This window comes from Triticum urartu, chromosome 3A (assembly GCF_056163025.1).
Source record: "Triticum urartu cultivar PI428250 chromosome 3A, HENAU_Tu73, whole genome shotgun sequence".
In the NCBI taxonomy this organism is placed as follows: domain Eukaryota; kingdom Viridiplantae; phylum Streptophyta; class Magnoliopsida; order Poales; family Poaceae; genus Triticum; species Triticum urartu.
The window spans coordinates 168,259,316-168,279,064 of NC_141875.1; the positions used below are offsets into that span (position 1 = coordinate 168,259,316).

The following is a 19,749-nucleotide window of genomic DNA, read 5'->3' on the forward strand; positions in this document are numbered from 1 at the left end:
CATGGTTCATCCGATGAGATCATCTTGGAACATGTGGGAACCAACATGGGTATCCAGATCCCGCTGTTGGTTATTGACCGGAGGACGTCTCGGTCATGTCTGCATGGTTCCCGAACCCGTAGGGTCTACACACTTAAGGTTCGATGACGCTAGGGTTATAGGGAATAGACATACGTGGTTACCGAATGTTGTTCGGAGTCCAGGATGAGATCCCGGATGTCACGAGGAGTTCCGAAATGGTCCGGAGGTAAAGATTTATATATGGGAAGTCCTGTTTTGGTCGCCGGAAAAGTTTCGGGGTTTATCGGTAACGTACCGGGACCACCGGGAGGGTCCCGGGGGTCCACCAAGTGGGGCCACAAGCCCCGGAGGGCTGCATGGGCCAAGTGTGGGAGGGGACCAGCCCCAGGTGGGCTGGTGCGCCCCCCCGCAAGGGCCCAAGGCGCCTAAGGGGAAGAGGGGGGGGCAAACCCTAAGGGTAGATGGGCCTTAGGGCCCATACCTGGTGCGCCTCCCTCTCCCCCTCCACCTGGCCACCACCTAGATGAGATCTAGGGGCTGCCGCCACCCCTAGGGAGGGAACCCTAGGTGGGGGCGCAGCCCCTCCCCTCCCCATATATATACTTGAGGTTTGGGCTGCCCAACACACACGAGTTTCTCTCCTTCTTGGCGCAGCCCTACCCCTCTCCCTCCTCGTCTCTTGCGGTGCTTGGCGAAGCCCTGCTGGAGTACCACGCTCCTCCACCACCACCACACCGTCGTGCTGCTGCTGGATGGAGTCTTCCCCAACCTCTCCTTCTCCCCTTGCTGGATCAAGGCGTAGGAGACGTCACCGGGCTGTACGTGTGTTGAACACGGAGGTGCCGTCCGTTCGGCACTAGGATCATCGGTGATTTGAATCACGACGAGTACGACTCCATCAACCCCGTTCACTTGAACGCTTCCGCGTAGCGATATACAAGGGTATGTAGATGCACTCTCCTTCCCTCGTTGCTGGTTTCTCCATAGATAGATCTTGGTGACACGTAGGAAAATTTTGAATTTCTGCTACGTTCCCCAATAGTGGCATCATGAGCTAGGTCTATGCGTAGTTTCTATGCACGAGTAGAACACAAAGTAGTTGTGGGCGTTGATTTTGTTCAATATGCTTACCGTTACTAGTCCAATCTTGATTCGGCGGCATCGTGGGATGAAGCGGCCCGGACCGACCTTACACGTACTCTTACGTGAGACTGGTTCCACCGACTGACATGCACTAGTTGCATAAGGTGGCTAGCGGGTGTCTGTCTCTCCCACTTTAGTCGGATCAGATTCGATGAAAAGGGTCCTTATGAAGGGTAAATAGCAATTGGCATATCACGTTGTGGTTTTTGCGTAGGTAAGAAACGTTCTTGCTAGAAACCCATAGCAGCCAGGTAAAACATGCAAACAACAATTAGAGGACGTCTAACTTGTTTTTGCAGGGTATGCTATGTGATGTGATATGGCCAAGAAGAATGTGATGAACGATATGTGATGTATGAGATTGATCATGTTCTTGTAATAGGAATCACGACTTGCATGTCGATGAGTATGACAACCGGCAGGAGCCATAGGAGTTGTCTTTATTTATTATATGACCTGCGTGTCATTGAACAACGCCATGTAATTACTTTACTTTATTGCTAACCATTAGCTGTAGTAGTAGAAGTAATAGTTGGCGAGACAACTTCATGAAGACACGATGATGGAGATCATGGTGTCATGCCGGTGACGATGATGATCATGGAGCCCCGAAGATGGAGATCAAAAGGAGCAATATGATATTGGCCATATCATGTCACTATTTGATTGCATGTGATGTTTATCATGTTTATACATCTTATTTGCTTAGAACGACGGTAGTAAATAAGATGATCCCTCATTGAAATTTCAAGAAAGTGTTCCCCCTAACTGTGCACCATTGCGAAAGTTCGTCGTTTCGAAGCACCACATGATGATCGGGTGTGATAGATTCTTACGTTCGAATACAACGGGTGTTGACGAGCCTAGCATGTACAGACATGGCCTCGGAACACATGCAAAACACTTAGGTTGACTTGACGAGCCTAGCATGTACAGACATGGCCTCGGAACACAAGAGACCGAAAGTTCGAGCATGAGTCGTATGGTAGATACGATCAACATGAAGATGTTCACCGACGTTGACTAGTCCGTCTCACGTGATGATCAGACACGGCCTAGTTGACTCGGATCATGTAATCACTTAGATGACTAGAGGGATGTCTATCTGAGTGAGAGTTCATAAGATGAACTTAATTATCCTGAACATAGTCAAAGGTCTTCGCAAATTATGTCGTGGCTCGCGCTTCAGTTCTACTGTTTAGATATGTTCCTAGAGAAAATTTAGTTGAAAGTTGATAGTACCAATTATGCAGACAGTAAAAGGCTTATGTCCTTAATGCACCGCTCAGTGTGCTGAACCTCGAACGTCGTCTGTGGATGTTGCGAACATCTGACATACACATTTTGATAACTATGTGATAGTTCAGTTAAACGGTTTAGAGTTGAGGCACCGAAGACGTTTTAAAACGTCGCGAAACATATGAGATGTTTCGAGGGCTAAAATTGGGATTTCAGGCTCGTGCCCACGTCAAGAGGTATAAGACCTCCGACGATTTTCTTAGCCCGCAAACTAAGGGAGAAAAGCTCAATTGTTGAGCCTGTGCTCAGATTGTCTGAGTACAACAATCGCTTGAATCGAGTGGGAGTTGATCTTCCAGATGAGATAGTGATGGTTCTCCAAAGTCACTACCACCAAGCTACTAGAGCTTCGTGATGAACTATAACATATCAGGGATAGATATGATCCTTGAGCTATTCGCGACACCGCGAAAGTAGAAATCAAAAGGGAGCATCAATCGTTGATGGTTAGTAAAACCACTAGTTTCAAGAAGGGCAAGGGCAAGAAAGGTATACTTCATGGAACAACAAATTAGTTGCTGTTCTAGTGAAGAAACCTAAAGTTGAACCCAAGCCCGAGACTAAGTGCTTCTGTAATAAGGGGACTAGTCACTGAAGCAGAACCACCCTAGATACTTGGTAGATGAGAAGGCTGGCAAGGTCGACAGAAGTATATTGGATATACATTATAATGTGTACTTTACTAGTACTCCTAGTAGCACCAGGGTATTAGATACCGGTTCGGTTTCTAAGTGTTAGTAACTCGAAACAAAAGGCTACGGAATAAACGGAGACTAGCTAAAAGGTGAGATGACGATATGTGTTGGAAGTTTTTCCCAAGCTTGATGTGATCAAGCATCGCACGCTCCCTCTACCATCGAGATTGGTGTTTGCGTTGAGCATAGACGTGATTGGATTATGTCTATCGCAATACGGTTATTCATTTAAGGAGAATAATGGTTACTCTGTTTATTTGAATAATACCTTCAATGGTCTTACACCTAAAATGAATGGTTTATTGAATCTCGATCGTAGTGATACACATGTTCATGCCAAAAGATATAAGATAGTAATGATAGTACCACCTACTTGTGGCACTGCCACTTAAGTCATATCGGTATAAAACGCATGAAGAAGCTCCATGTTGATGGATCTTTGGACTCTCTCATTTTTGAAAAGTTTGAGACATGCGAACCATGTCTATTGGTGTATATGCATGAAGAAACTCCATGCAAATGGACCGTTTGGACTCACTTGATTTTGAATCACTTGAGACATGCAAATCATACCACATGGGCAAGATGACTGAAAGCCTCGTTTTCAGTAAAATGGAACTAGAAAGCAACTTGTTGGAAGTAATACATCTTGATGTGTGCAGTCCAATGAGTGCTGAGGCATGTAGTGGATATCGTTATGTTCTTACTTCACAGATGATTTGAGTAGATACTGAGTATATTTACTTGATGAAACATAAGTCTGAATTATTGAAAGGTTCAAGTAATTTCAGAGTGAAGTTGAACATCGTCGTGACAAGAGGATAAAATGTCTATGATATGATCATAGAGATGAATATCTGAATTACGAGTTTGGCACAGAATTAAGACATTGTGGAAATTGTTTCACAACCAATACAGCCAGGAACACCATGGTGTGATGGTGTGTCCGTACATCATAACTGCACCCTATTGGATATGATGCATACCATGATGTCTCTTATCAAATTACCATGATAGTTTATGGGTTAGGCATTAGAGACAACCACATTCACTTTAAAAAGGGCACCACGTAATTCCGATGAGATGACACCGTATGAACTATGGTTTAGAGAAACCTAAGCTTTCATTTCTTAAAAAGTTTGGGGCTGCAACGCTTATGTGAAAAAGTTTCAGGCAGATAAGCTCGAACCCAAAGCGGATAAATGCATCTTCATAGGACACCCAAAACAGTTGGGTATACCTCCTGTCTCAAATCCAAAAGCAATAAGGGATTGTTTCTAGAATCGGGTCCTTTCTCGAGGAAAAGTTTCTCTCGAAAGAATTGAGTGGGAGGATGGTGGAGACTTGATGAGGTTATTGAACCGTCTCTTCAACTAGTGTGTGGCAGGGCACAGGGAGTTGTTCCTGTGGCACCTACACCAATTGAAGTGGAAGCTTATGATAGTGATCATGAAACTTCAGATCAAGTCACTACCAAACCTTGTGGGATGACAAGGATGCATACTACTTCAGAGTGGTACGTAATCATGTCTTGGAAGTCATGTTGCTAGACAACAATGAACCTATGAGCTATGGAGAAGCGATGGTGGGCCTGGATTCCAAAATGGCTCGAGGCCATATAATCTGAGAGAGGATCCATGTATGAAAACAAAGTGTAGACTTTGGCAGAACGGCTCGATGGTCGTAAGGCTATTGAGTACAGATGGATTTTAAAAGGAAGACGGACAATGATGGTATGTATCACCATTAAGAAAGCTCGACTTGTCGTTAAGATGTTTTCCGACAAGTTCAAGGAGTTGACTACGATGAGACTTTCTCACACGTAGCGATGCTAAGAGTCTGTTGGAATTATATTAGCGATTATTGCATTATTTATGAAATCTTGCAGATAGGATGTCAAAAACCATTGTTTCCTCGACGATTTTCTTGAGGAAAGGTTGTATGTGATACAACCGGAAGGTTTTGTCAATCCTGAAAGATGCTAACAAGTATGCAAAGCTCCAGCAATCCTTTTAAGGACTCGAGTAAGCATCTCAGAGTTGGAATGTATGCTTTGATGAGATGATCAAAGTTTTGGGTGTATACAGAGTTTATGAGAAACTTGTATTTCCAAAGAAGTGAGTGGGAGCACTATAGAATTTCTGATGAGTATATGTTGTTAACATATTGTTGATCGGAAATGATGTAGAATTTCTGGAAAGCATGCAGAGTTATTTGAAAAGTGTTTTTCAATGGAAAGCCTGGATTAAGCTACTTGAACATTGAGCATCAAGATCTATAAGGATAGATCAAAACGCTTAATGGTACTTTCAAATGAGCACATACCTTGACATGATCTTGAAGATGTTCAAGATGGATCAGTCAAAGAAGGAGTTCTTGTCTGAGTTGTAAGGTATGAAGTTAAGACTTAAAGCTTGACCGCGGCAGAAGAAAGAGGAAGGACGAAGGTCGTCCCCTATGCTTTTGTCATAGGCTCTCTACAGTATGCTATGCTGTGTGCCGCACCTGAAGTGTGCCTTGCCATGAGTCAGTCAAGGGGTACAAGAGTGATCCAAGAATGGATCACAGGACAACGGTCAAAGTTATCCTTAGTAATTAGTGGACTAAGGAATTTTCTCGATTATGGAGGTGGTAAAAGAGTTCGTCGTAAAGGGTTACGCCGATGCAAACTTTGACACTAATCCAGATTATTCTAAGTAGTAAATTAGATTCGTATAGTAGAACAGTTATTTGGAATAGCTCCAAATAGAACGTGGTAGCTGCATCTAGGAGATGACATAGAGATTTGTAAAGCACACACGGATCTGAAAGATTCAGACCCGTTGACTATAACATCTCTCACAAGCATAACATGATCAAACCCAGAACTCATCGAGTGTTAATCACATGGTAATGTGAACTAGATTATTGACTCTAGTAAACTCTTTGGGTGTTAGTCACATGGGGATGTGACCTTGAGTGTTAATCACATATCGATGTGAACTGGATTATTGACTCTAGTGCAAGTGGGAGACTGTTGGAAATATGCCCTAGAGGCGATAATAAATTGATTATTATTATATTTCCTTGTTCATGATAACCGTTTATTATCCATGCTAGAATTGTATTGATAGGAAACTCAGATACATGCGTGGATACATAGACAACACCATGTCCCTAGTAAGCCTCTAGTTGACTAGCTCGTTGATCAATAGATGGTTACGGTTTCCTGACCATGGACATTGGATGTCATTGATAACGGGATCACATCATTAGGAGAATGATGTGATGGACAAGACCCAATCCTAAGCCTAGCACAAGATCATGTAGTTCGTATGCTAAAGCTTTTCTAATGTCAAGTATCATTTCCTTAGACCATGAGATTGTGCAACTCCCGGATACCGTAGGAGTGCTTTGGGTGTGCCAAACGTCACAACATAACTGGGTGGCTATAAAGGTACACTACAGGTATCTCCGAAAGTGTCTGTTGGGTTGGCACGAATCGAGACTGGGATTTGTCACTCCGTGTAAACGGAGAGGTATCTCTGGGCCCACTCGGTAGGACATCATCATAATGTGCACAATGTGATCAAGGAGTTTATCACGGGATGATGTGTTGCGGAACGAGTAAAGAGACTTGCTGGAACGAGATTGAACAAGGTATCGGGATACCGACGATCGAATCTCGGGCAAGTATCGTACCGATAGACAAAGGGAATTGTATACGGGATTGATTAAGTCCTTGACATCGTGGTTCATCCGATGAGATCATCGTGGAACATGTGGGAACCAACATGGGTATCCAGATCCCGCTGTTGGTTATTGACCGAAGGACGTCTCGGTCATGTCTGCATGGTTCCCGAACCCGTAGGGTCTACACACTTAAGGTTCGATGATGCTAGGGTTATAGGGAATAGACATACGTGGTTACCGAATGTTGTTCGGAGTCCCGGATGAGATCCCGGACGTCACGAGGAGTTCCTGAATGGTCCGGAGGTAAAGATTTATATATGGGAAGTCCTGTTTTGGTCGCTGGAAAAGTTTCGGGGTTTATCGGTAACGTACCGGGACCACCGGGAGGGTCCCGGGGGTCCACCAAGTGGGGCCACAAGCCCCGGAGGGCTGCATGGGCCAAGTGTGGGAGGGGACCAGCCCCAGGTGGGCTGGTGCGCCCCCCCCCCCCACAAGGGCCCAAGGCGCCTAAGGGGAAGAGGGGGGGGCAAACCCTAAGGGCAGATGGGCCTTAGGGCCCATACCTGGTGCGCCTCCCTCTCCCCCTCCACCTGGCCGCCACCTAGATGAGATCTAGGGGCTGCCGCCACCCCTAGGGAGGGAACCCTAGGTGGGGGCGCAGCCCCTCCCCTCCCCCTATATATACTTGAGGTTTGGGCTGCCCAACACACACGAGTTTCTCTCCTTCTTGGCGCAGCCCTACCCCTCTCCCTCCTCGTCTCTTGCGATGCTTGGCGAAGCCCTGCTGGAGTACCACGCTCCTCCACCACCACCACCACGCCGTCGTGCTGCTGCTGGATGGAGTCTTCCCCAACCTCTCCTTCTCCCCTTGCTGGATCAAGGCGTAGGAGACGTCACCGGGCTGTACGTGTGTTGAACACGGAGGTGCCGTCCGTTCGGCACTAGGATCATCGGTGATTTGAATCACGACGAGTACGACTCCATCAACCCCGTTCACTTGAACGCTTCCGCGTAGCGATCTACAAGGGTATGTAGATGCACTCTCCTTCCCCTCGTTGCTGGTTTCTCCATAGATAGATCTTGGTGACACGTAGGAAAATTTTGAATTTCTGCTATGTTCCCCAACAGGTGGTATAGGACTGCGTCTGGGGTAATCCCTTGGCCGGTTCTCCGGCCACGGCGGCGGCGGCGCGTGCACGCGTGGTTTTCCTCCCTGGAGGCGCCGCTGAGGACTTGTTTCTTTCCACCCCCGTCCCAGATCCCGGGTGAAAGCCCAAAACCCGTCCCGGGTTGGGCGGCGGCGGCGCCATGCGCGTCGTTCTTTCCTTGGAGACGCCGTCTGGGGCTCTCTGGTTCTTCAGGAGAGTGGTTGTGAGGTTGGAGAGCGCTCGTCGGCGGCGAGCCCAAGGGGTGATTTTTTTGTGTAGGGTGTGTGTTCCTACAGGTGTATGCCTTGACAGAGTAATGCTCTGCTGCGGCAAGGTCGTGGCGTGTCATGGTGGCTCTGCTCCTGAGCCGGGTTGGAGGGGGATAGGTTTCCTCTTCCCGTTGACAGCTCCACGACGCTCACCGCAGAAGCCTCTTCCCTTGTGCGGACATTGGAGCGGCACCTGGTGCTTCCAACTTTCTTCCCTAGTGCTCTGCAGTGCTTCTTCGACGATCCTCCCAGCAGCTTTCCTTCTGTTTCTCGGTGTCCAAGGAAGGTGGCAGTGCAGCGGATGTGGTGTGTCTTTGGTGTGGCGAGGACCGATAGTTTACTTGCTCTGGTGTGTCGGCTGGCGCCTGCCCTAGCTCTCGGGTGAGCTCCCAACGATCCGATGGTGCGGCGCCTTCGAGCCTAGGCGAGAGGATAGGGTTCCTCTTCGGCGTTGGAAGACAGGTGCTCGTTTTGTCCGATGCTCCATGGTCAGGCGACCCCCGGTGCCTCCATGCCACTGACTGATCCTCGATGCTTCTTTGTTTTCCTGTCTTTGGTCCCGGGGTGCAGCGGGCTTCGACATTACTTGCAGGACTTTCTCGTATTTTTTCTTGGTGTGCGGTAGTGTGCGTTGCGTTGTAAGTTGCTCAGTCAGCTCCCATGTATCTTTCGGTCGCTCATGCTTGGTGGCCTTGTGTAATCCTGGCCGGTTGATGGCTTCGTTAATTCAAAGCCGGGCTCTTCTTGAGCCTTCGTTCTAAAAAGAAGAAGAACTCGGAGAACGGCAGTTCCATGAATGAATAGGCCGGCCAGCGAGGGCGGGAAGAGATGCAGCAGCGGGCGGTCGTCGATGGTAGTGTGCCAGGCCTTGCACACGCAGCGAGCGCCGCGAGGCCGTGCGGTGGAAGGCGGCGGAGGATGGCGGCGAACATGTCGTCCGGTAGCCGCTGCGTCGACTCCATGGTCCTTGTCCCTCGGCCTGCGCTGGCTAATTGCGTGTGGATTGTTTTAGGCCTTGGTTTCTTAGAATTTTGGGTTGTTCATCGTCATGGCTTCGGCGATGGCGATTGCGGCGCCGACTAATAAATCTTTAAATCCTTCCCTAATGAGACAATCCGCTTTTGGGGTGGATTTAGAAACCAGACTGTTCAAGCAAGGATGGTGCGGCGGCGGTGGCATCCTCGTGATGGACCTGTGTCCTCGGGCTTCGCTGTTGCGACGGCGTTTGCTCCAGCGTCGGCGTGGAGCTTGGGAGGTAGTCCAGGAGCGGATGCAGATTGTGGTCTGTATCAACGGCATCTGGAAGATGGTGGATCTGGGTTCGTAGTTCGTGGCATGCAGGTATGGTTTCCTCCTCCAACGTCTTAGTTGGGCGGGGGTGTCAGATCTGGAGTTCGATGGCGTGTCCGGAGTGTTGCCCTGGCCTGATTCTTCAACGGCAATGGCTTCGCCTTTATTGGCGAGCCACCTTGGAGGTCCGCAAAGCTGCATATCAGCGATGGAGCCGCGTCGAGCTCGGGTGTGGAGGTGATCCATCATTTTCTCCTTTGGTGGCTGCTATGTTGGTGCCAGAGGCAGGTGATGGGTGTTGGTGTCAAGCTCAGAGGATTCTTCAATCTCGTTTGTTACTTCTTGGCTGGTTTTTCTGTGTGCAAAGGCTAGCGTTCTGCTATCTTTTCAATTTTATTAGATCGATATGTGCGTGACTTGTACTATGATCCTTTTGATATAAATGAGAAATGTATTACCATGAAAAAAAGGGTGTATATGGTGCATGTGGCCGTCTACGCGGAAGAAGAACAAACACCTCACGAGTCACGACTTACTTCAACCCCAAGCGCCAAGGGATAAAACGTGTGATGCCTTGCTTCCTATCGTCAGGACTTCCAAAAACAGAAAATAATAAACGCAACCACTGCAATTTTTGCTATTAGCTGCCCAGCAAAAAAAATTAGAGATAATTGCCCAACAATTTAGCTTTCCTGATTTTCAGGAAACTCCAAATTTCATGCCATATAGTTTTTTGTAACACAATACATACCGTAGGTGCCTTGTAATTGATGGAAACGTCTTCTCCAACTAAACGCGCATCATCCTAATCCTAAAATAATCCAGCATAAATGCGAGCAGGATTTGAACTCTGATAGGCTGAGAATATCAGTGTCCACATAACCATCCAACTACAGATTAGTTCACCATGCCATATAATTTGGTTGCTTTAAAAATGGATGCCAATATCTAGGGCACGGTCGCTGGGTGTGATCATAGCTGCCGGTTTTGTCCGCATGCCCTAGCGAAGGTCGTTCTCCAGGGACGTGACAGAGTTATATATACCTAATACCTAATATAATATTAAAGAAAGGTGTGTTTTTCTGATTTTTCGGTCCATTGCCGGTGAAAAGGAAGGAAAAAAAAGTTTATCCAAGGAGGTACTAAATTTTTGTTTAGCCATTTATTTTCCTGCCCACACAGTTAGGAAAAGCCTATTTGCCGCATGTCATGGCAAATAGTCCGAGCTTCGCATGTGTGCCCAAAACAGCGCCGGCCAGTTTTCGTTATTTCTGTGTTTTTTATATTTTTATTTTTCTATCCCATTCTTTTTATTTTTTCCTTCTAAGTTTATTTTTCCTTTTTTCTGTAAATTCAATATAAAAAATTCATAATTTCAAAAAGAAATAAAACTTTCAAAAGATATTTAGAATTCCAAAATTTCGTTATCATTTCAAAAATTATTCGGAACTTTAAATTTTAGGTCTCGTTCTTAAATATATTCAAAATTTAAATAATGTTCCCATTTTCCAAAAATATTTGTGTTTGTTTAAATAGATATATAAAAACATCTATTTTTTCCAAATCCGAAAAAACATATTTTAGCCAAATATTAAAAAAATTCAAAATAATGCTCGCGCTTTTATAAAGAATTTCCAAAATTGTTCTGAATGTTCAAAACATGTTCCCGTTTTCAATAATTATTCACAAATTTAAAAAATATTCATGTTTTCATAAAAGTTTTATGTTTTCAAATTTTTTGTTAGTTTCATAAAATGTTCCCATTTATAATTTTGTTCGTGTTTTTAAAAAAATCACAAAATTTTCAGAAAAAATGTTTGCATTTTTAAAAAATGTGGGGGTTTCAAAATTGTTCGCGTTTTCAAGAATACTAGGCAATTCATTGTTTATTTTTTTTGAAAAGTTCAAAAAGAATCAACAGAAAAAATGTTTTGAATCTTTCACTACATTATGTTCTTAAATATTCATGTTGGCCATGGATTAGCAGGACGCAATTGTTCGAATGGTTAGCCGCACGTGGTCGGGTCTTTCATGTAGTGAGTTCGGTTCTTCAACACGGCTTTTCTTTTGAACTTTTACATGTGCCTTACAAACACAGATTGTGTCGGTGCCTGCAAGTGGGCTGGCCGAGATAAACCCTCGTAAAAAAGGGACATTCATGCATGGTAATGCACCGATTATGCTAATAAAACGTAATTTACGTGCTATAATTAGTTATCTATCCGATTACGCTGTTGTATGAGATAGTAATCGAAGGAACCGTGCCCCGAAGGTCGTCGGGTAGCCACCAAATGAGGAGGCAGCCACAACATTGAGGCGGAGGTGAACCCGGAGGAAAAAAAGACACCAGTTGGGTGGTCGTCACCATGCATACCAACCCCACCATTATCAAGATCTTAAAGGGGACACATGACCCGGGAGAAGACTGCAGCTCCTTGCTACAGAGAGCGTTTTTGGTCACATCAATTATTTCTCCCGTTGCTTCTCACACAACCAATTCTCTTCCGTTGCAACGCACAGGTATATGTGCTAGTTATAAAAAAGTCGAGTGATCTTATAAAACTACCATCTTTTTTAAGGAAAAATGCCATCATCTCAAAAACATTAAAATGCCATCTCTTGAGTAAAAAATGACATCTCTTAAACTGAGAAGCATTTTAGCATCACACAAAAAATGCCATCTCTTAAAAAAATAAAAATGGCATCTCTTAAATAAAAAATGCCATCTCTTAATAAAATAAAAATGTCATATCTTAATAAAATAAAAAATTCCATCTCTCAATAATAAAAATGCCATCACTTAATGATAAAAAAAGTCATCTCTTTAAAAATAAAAATGCCATATCTTAAAACAAAAAATGGCATCTCTTGATAATAAAAAATGCAATTTCTTACTCTAAAAATGACATCCCTTAATAATAGAAAATTTTATCTCATTGTGAGAAAAGAAATTAGTTTTTCTGGAATTTTTTGGGTAAAACGAATTTGAAAAGAACCTGAAGGCATATATAGCAAAAATTACTGCATTCTATCACAAAAACACAGCTTGGTTCAGCGGGAGAAGCCCGCCACAGTCTGTAAGGGCATCTCCAAAGGTGACCTGCAAATTTGCTCCCGCATCTGTCCGCAGACAGGGGACTAGTCCACGGACACGGCTGCGGGAGCCAGCCATCCAACACTATCCTGTATATGTCCGCCAGTAACGGGCAGTTTGAAATTCACATTAGTCCTCCGCATTGGCGGCGATCTTCAACTTCTTTTCCTCCGACACCGCCCTCCATCTCCAATAGGTTCTCTCGCGATTCTATGCGTCTGCGGCGAAAGGAAGAAGAGGTTGGGAGAAAAGGGCGGGAATTGTGTGTTGAGCAACGGGGGATGTAAGAATAGAGTGGGGGATTTTTTTTAGAACGAAGACGCACGTTGCGTCCGGCTTTAAATTAATAAAGCCCACCACAGACAGCATCCAACAAGTAAAACAGAGAGGTTCAACAGAAATTAAAGAGGCCGAAGCCCAAAGTATGGAACATGCAACCGGCCTCAGCCTGATAGGAAAGATAGCAACTAAAGAACCGAAGCAGCCAGTCCAAAAAGCGCCACGAGCGGAATCTTAGTGTCGAGCTTCAAACTGAATCATGCGGATCCGCTCCATGGCCTCCATCATCCGATGTGCATCACGCCGTTTCCATGGTGTCCATGTCTGAAGAAACAAGTGGCATTTGAAAATAATGTCAGCAGGGTGAGCAGGGAACTTGTGTTCGATGGTCATCTTATTACGGGTGGTCCACAGTGACCAGCACAGCGCCCCTATGCATCGCCATAGCACGCGCCCGAAGCTACCTCTATGAGCGAGAAGTATCCCACGTAGGTCCGATACCGTTTGGGGGTTCCAGTTTTGCGCAAACACCTCACGGACGGCACTCCAGGCGAACCAAGCTAGGTGGCATTGAAAGAAGATGTGGTTCGCATCTTCATGCACTCCACATAACGCACAAGACCCATCCGAAGGGCCGTGTCTAATGGCAATGTTGTTAGACGAGGGTAGGCGGTCACGAAATAATTGCCAAAGAAAAACTTTGATCTTCAGCGGAATAGACGCTTTCCATAGCCCCCTAGCTATGTCAAGAGTCGGTCCCTCAGTCAGCTTGTTGTAAAGCGATTGGACTGTGAATTTTCCGGATCTCGAGAGGGGAGACCGTGTCAGCCTCAGGGCAGAGAGAGACACCCTGCAAGGCAGTTAGGAGCCCATCCCAACTTGACCGTTCGTGGGCGAGGAGTGGTCTTTTGAAAGATATGGCTGGAGGGTTAGTTCTAAGCGCGTCGGCCGCCAAAATTTCGACGTCAGTGACTAGTTGGTAAATGTCAAAGTGGCTCCGCCAGAGAGGTTCCGACCCCAGCCACTGGTCGAGCCAGAACCTCGTGGAGTTCCCATTCTTAACGCAAAACTTGGCCCCTAGCGTGAAGGCCGGCTTAACAGCCTGGATTCCGTTCCAGAAAGGCGATCTCTTCGCCTTTGAGGTGAAAAAATTTCCATCAGGGAAATATTTGGCGTTCAAAAATAAGGAATTTTGACGCAGAAACAATGTGGGTTACTATAAAAGCGCGGGCTCTACCTTCCTTTTGGACGGGCCGAGGGAACTATTCCACTCGGTCATCCCTGTCGACGTGGACGCCGCCGGCCGGCCCGTCTTCTCCACGACCTTCGAGTTTGGGGACTCGGAGCAGTCGCTGCGCTTGCGCGACGCCGTCGTCGGCACCATTGCCGCGGAGGACTATGCCACGCCGCTCCTCAGGGACTCGTACTGCATGGCATGTAGGAGAATCTTCAGCGCTGGCGCCTGCTCGCACCACCATGACCTGTGTGGCCCTGACGGCCTGACGCCGTTCTCCACGTCCGCGAGCACGGTGGCGCATACTGCGTCCGGTGCACGGGCTCCGAGCCATGGTTCCCTCACATGGAGAGCATTCTGGGTGACCCCGTCGGTGAGGATCGGGACGAGCACGGCCGCTGCCAGCTGCTTCTGCCGGTGCTGAGAAGGGCGCCGGGCAAGTGCGCGCAGTGCGGCGCCCAGGTGCAGTGGGACTCGAAGGAGCACTGTTCGGAGCCCTGCGCCGCCGCCCATCAGCAGGAGGTCGACCGGCGGAGGGAGCGCCGGGAGGCCAGGCGCGCAGCAAGGGAGCTCGCTAAGCTACAAATCTATTGATAGAGTTTGATTGATGCAGGACGCGGCGGATGAAGACACTGTCAATCGGAGGGCGTATCGATCAGCTTCTTCTACTTCAACTAGCTTTGTTCCTCTCGTTTCCTTCGCCCAGGAGCATCTTTCCAATTCTTGTGATCTGCTGTAGTTATGTTGGTCGTTCTAGAGAAATTATAGATGTATAATCAATACTTTTAGATTTACTACGTTTTTTGAGCTACTAATTTTGGGATGCATTTATGAGAATGTGACGAAATCTTTTCGTACACGGAAAATAAACGAATACATGTTTCTCCATCATCATCTTCAGGTTCACTATTTATAAAAGAGCAAACTAGCATAAATTGCTTTTGGAGGGCAAGTTCCATGGAAGCCCCCTTTTGCAAAATTCAAAATTCATATTTTTACATTTCATTTTTTCTGAAAAAAATAGATATGCATGGAGGCATAATGTACAAGTTTGTAAATTTTCAGGACAAAATGCGTTGAAACGAGGGCTGTACAAAAACGAAAACAGAAATATGAGGTTTTCCACACATGATGCTTCCTCAAAGTCTAGAAATCTGTTTTTTCTGTACATGTCGCATTTCAAGGTATTTCATCCTGAATTTTTACGCACATATGCAATAACCGTTAGATTAGGGTGGATGGACAGCCACTAGTAGAAAACGGGCCTATTGTCCCGGTTCGTAAGGACATTTTGTCCCGGTTCCAGAACCGGGACTAAAGGGTCATTACTAATGCCCTGACCCTTTAGTCCCGGTTCTAATCAGAACCGGGACAGATGGGCCTCCACGTGGCCTGCGCGCTGAGCCCAGGCAGGAGGGCCTTTGGTCCCGGTTGGTGGCACCAACCGGGACCAATAGGCCTCCACGCGTCAGCATTTCTGTGGCTGGAGTTTTTGTTTTTTTTGAAAGGGGGGGGGGGTTGGGGGTTTTGGGGGGTTAATTTAGGTATTTCATATATTGTGTTAGATAGCTAATTAATAGAGAGAAATGTCCTCTCTTATGTCCGTGCTTGGTCGACGCTACGTACTATACATACGTATAGAGAGGACTAGACATGCTAGCTAGCTAATAAGCAAACGAAGGAAACAGAAGATCGTCATGAACATATATGCATACAGAGAGAAGTGATATCGACCACCTCTCCTTCTCCGAGAGATTGGTCGAGCAACAAGTTCTCGTATATCTATCGTTCGACACTACCGGCTACATATATACAATAATTATCTCTTACAAATATAATCTCCTAAATTATGGACGCATGGTCCACATAGTATTCTCCGTCTTCAGCGATCACGTGGTCAAGAAAGAATGCCGCCAATTCCTCTTGAATTGCTCGCATGCGATCTGGTGCTAGGAGTTCATTCCGCATCCGAAACATCTAATTTGAAGAAGAGGGTCAATACATATATATATATATATGAATGAATGAAACTCAACACAAATGATGGTAATAAAATAAAATTGTAAATATTGTTATTTACGCACTTCATATTGTTCGTCAGAGCACCCGTCCCGCTCACAGGTCGTGTGGCGGATGGACTCGCAGACGTAGTATCCACAGAAATCATTCCCTTATTCCTGCCACAACCACTTTACAAGAAATAGAGGTCAATCAAACTGATAAGCAAGAATGCCAAATGGTATTGATGAAACTAGCGCTTGAATCACTAGGAGATGCGCGGAACATGCTACTATAGTACTTACTTTCGGGTGTCTAAATTGCAGCTCCTTCGGCAGTCCCGGAGCTTTTCTGATGAATTTTCTCCAAACCCTGCCGGACAAAGAAAACAATTACTTGATATCAGGAAATGAACAAAGTTGCTGATATGGTGGATAATGATCGATTTAACTTACTTCTTAAGGATTTCAGTCATGTCCGCATACTCCTGGGGATCTTTTCGTCTAGAGTCCAAGACAGTTACTACTCCCTACTCAAGCCTAATCTCTAGGAGAATATAGTGGAACCTGCGCACGCATGCATAACTCATCAATTACATTACTATAACCTGGACTAATATATAAGGGAAACCGAATATGCACAAGACAGTAACACTCACTTGAAGTTGTAAGGAAAGAGTATTATATCTTTGTGTTCATTTCTTTTGAATGATCATAGAAAGTTGGCCTCGGTATCTTCGGGACGATGTTCAACCTCAGTTGCATCTATGAGATATGTGTTAACGAACCCAATATCACCGATTTGTCTTTTCTTCAATTCGGCGATCTTTAATCTGCATAATATAGTAAGGATAATTATAAATACATGCAATGAAAGAGCTGAGCTATATAGAGAGACTTAATGACAGAAGTAGTAGCTAGTACTTACAGACAGTAGCAGGTAACCGTTGCTTTATCGAGGGCCAATTGATTGAAAAACTGATAGAACTCCTCAAATGGAATAGGCAACAGTTCAATTCTAATGAGGTCATGCTCCGGCTTAACTCTTGCATACAAAGTACTCCTCCCCCAGACTCTCTGCAGATTTTCAAGTACCAATCATGCAATCTTCGCATCATCGTTGATAGAGATTTTTCATCTTTGATGAGAGGCTTCCCGTACTCGTATCTGTGTATCTGCACCTCCATGGAATCATAATGTACATCGTCGGGCAGGTAATTATCAAGATTGCTATAACCGGGCACCATCCTCGGATCGACAATGTCGCTAGGCACCTTGAGCGGGGGGCACGATTGCTTCGCTTGTTCGCCGAGCTGGCCAATTTGTTTCCCAGCTGCTCGTCGTTCTTTCAGCCTTTGATCACTGACTGTACTTCCCGACTGCTCCGCTTCGGCCCATGTCTTTGCAATAATGCGCTCATAGTTGCCTTTCGGCGGAGACTTGGGTGGTTTTGCCAGGACAGCCAGAGTGCGCTTCACTTTCACCGGATCTACCTTCTCCTCCGAAGGTGGATGTCTCTTTGCTTTCAACCCTTGAAACCAGTCATCCACTTCGGTTCACGCGATCTTCGCGTTCTCCTCCGGGGTCCTCTCGTATGGTAACTTCTCTGGAGTCTTCAGAGAAGGACCGAATCTGTATGTCCTCCCGCCTCTGGCTGTACTGCTAGACGCCGGCCGAACAGATGGAGCGGCTGTCTTCTTTACTTGCTTACGAGGCAGAGGAGAAGGACTACGACGCGCCGGAGCAGCTGCCGGAGCGGCGGCGGGTCTCTTCTGCCCTTGCTGATGAGGCGGAGAAGGAGGAGGCTGGCTGCTCGGGTGCGCCGGCGCAGGCGGAGAAGGAGGCGGAGTGCCGCCACGCGCCGGAGAAGGAGCCGGCCGAGGGCCTTGATCGTCACTCGCCAGAGGAGGAGGCGGTGGAGGAGGCGGAGTGCCCTGACTCACTGGAGGAGGAGGAGGAGGCGGAGGCGTCCAGTTCGGAAGGTTGATGAGCTCCTTCCGCCATAGGCATGGAGTCTTCAGAGAAGAACCCAGCCGAGTCTCCCCTTCTCCGGTAGGGTGGTCAAGCAAGAGGTCCTCAAATCCCTCCGTTATTTCATCCACCATCACCTTAGCATATCCTTCTAGAATCGGCCGGCAGTGAAAAGTTGCGCCGGGTTCATTAGGAAAAACAGAGCCAACAGCCGCCTTGACCTTCATATTATTGTGTCATAAGGTGGCAATTTTGAGCCTCCGTGATAGCATCCACAGGATAGCTGGTAGGAGCCATCAAGACAAGCTCCGGCTGAAGCAGATCGGTGGAAGCCACGCTGCTTCTTCGCTGAGATGGCGGGGTAGCTTCAGGGGAAGTTTCGGCAAGTCGTTTGCTGCGATTTGCTTCTCGTTCCTCTATCGCTTGTACCCTTGCGTGCAGCGCCTGCAGTTCGGTCTGCTGCACTTTTTTCCTCCTCTCGTGGCTTTTGTAACCGCCTGCGTCCGGAAACCCAGCCTTCCACGGAATGGAGCCTGGCGTGCCTCGTGTCCGTCCAGGGTGCTCAGGATTTCCGAGGGCCTTTGTGAGCTCGCCGTTCTCTCTGTCTGGAAGAAACGTCCCTTTCTGCGCTGCAGCGATATATTACCGAAGCTTCTTCAAGGGTATGTTAAGTTGCTCGTCCGTCCAAATGCACTTCCCTGTTACAGGGTCCAAGGTTCCGCCAGCCCCGAAGAACCAAGTCCGGCAACGGTCTAGCTAGTTCATTGTCTCTGGTTCGATCCCTTTTTCAACCAGATCATTCTCAGCCTTGGCCCGCTTAGGCCGGGCTAAGAGGTAGCCACCTGACCCCGTGCGATGGTGATGCTTCTTCTTCGCAGCATTTTTCTTATTTGTCGCCGACATCTTCTTACTCTTTTCCGATGTCTTGTTGGCCACAAATGCGGGCCAGTGATCTCTGATCTTCTCATATCTGCCCTTGAATTCTGGTGTCTCTTTTTTATCGACAAACCTATTCAGCTCTTTCTTCCACCTCCTGAATAGTTCTACCATCCTCTTAAGAGCAAAAGACTTGATTAATTGCTCTTTAACTGGCTTCTCCCGATCATCCTCTGGCAGTAGGGTGAAATTTGACTTCAGCTCAGTCCAAAGATCATTTTTCTGCATATCATTGACGTAAGACACCTCAGGGTCTTCTGTAGCCGGCTTTAACCATTGCTGGATGCTGATCGGGATCTTGTCCCTAACCAGAACCCCGCACTGAGCAACAAATGCGTTCTTTGTTCGGATGGGTTCAATCGGTTGGCCGTCAGGCGCGATTGCTATGATCTCAAACCTTTCATCCGAGCTCAACTTTTTCTTCGGGCCTCGTCTCTTTACCTCAGTTGTGCTCGATCTGGAGGGCTAGAAAAAAAACAAAGACTTAATTAATATGTGTACATACCAAAACAATGAATGCATCAATTAGCTAGTCAGCACAGGCTTAACTAATATATATACCTGGCCGGACTCGGTTCGGTCGCCGGAGCCGTCATCACGGTCTCCTTGCACCGGCATTGGGTCACCAGAGCCGTCCTCATGTTCTTCTTCTTGCACCGGCATTAGGTCACCGGAGCCAGCTTCTTCACCCTCTCCTTCCA

At 46.7% G+C, this 19,749-nt stretch overlaps 1 protein-coding gene across 1 annotated transcript; it reads left to right on the forward strand.

Moving 5' to 3' along the window:
- Nucleotides 1–9,405: 9,405 nt before the first annotated feature.
- Nucleotides 9,406–14,738, forward strand: LOC147979066 (uncharacterized). The gene is given in 5 exon segments (XM_087515013.1): nt 9,406–9,588; nt 11,636–11,702; nt 12,583–12,736; nt 14,112–14,400; nt 14,403–14,738. Coding segments are annotated over 5 exon segments (1,029 nt in total).
- The last annotated feature ends 5,011 nt before the right edge of the window (nt 14,739–19,749 follow it).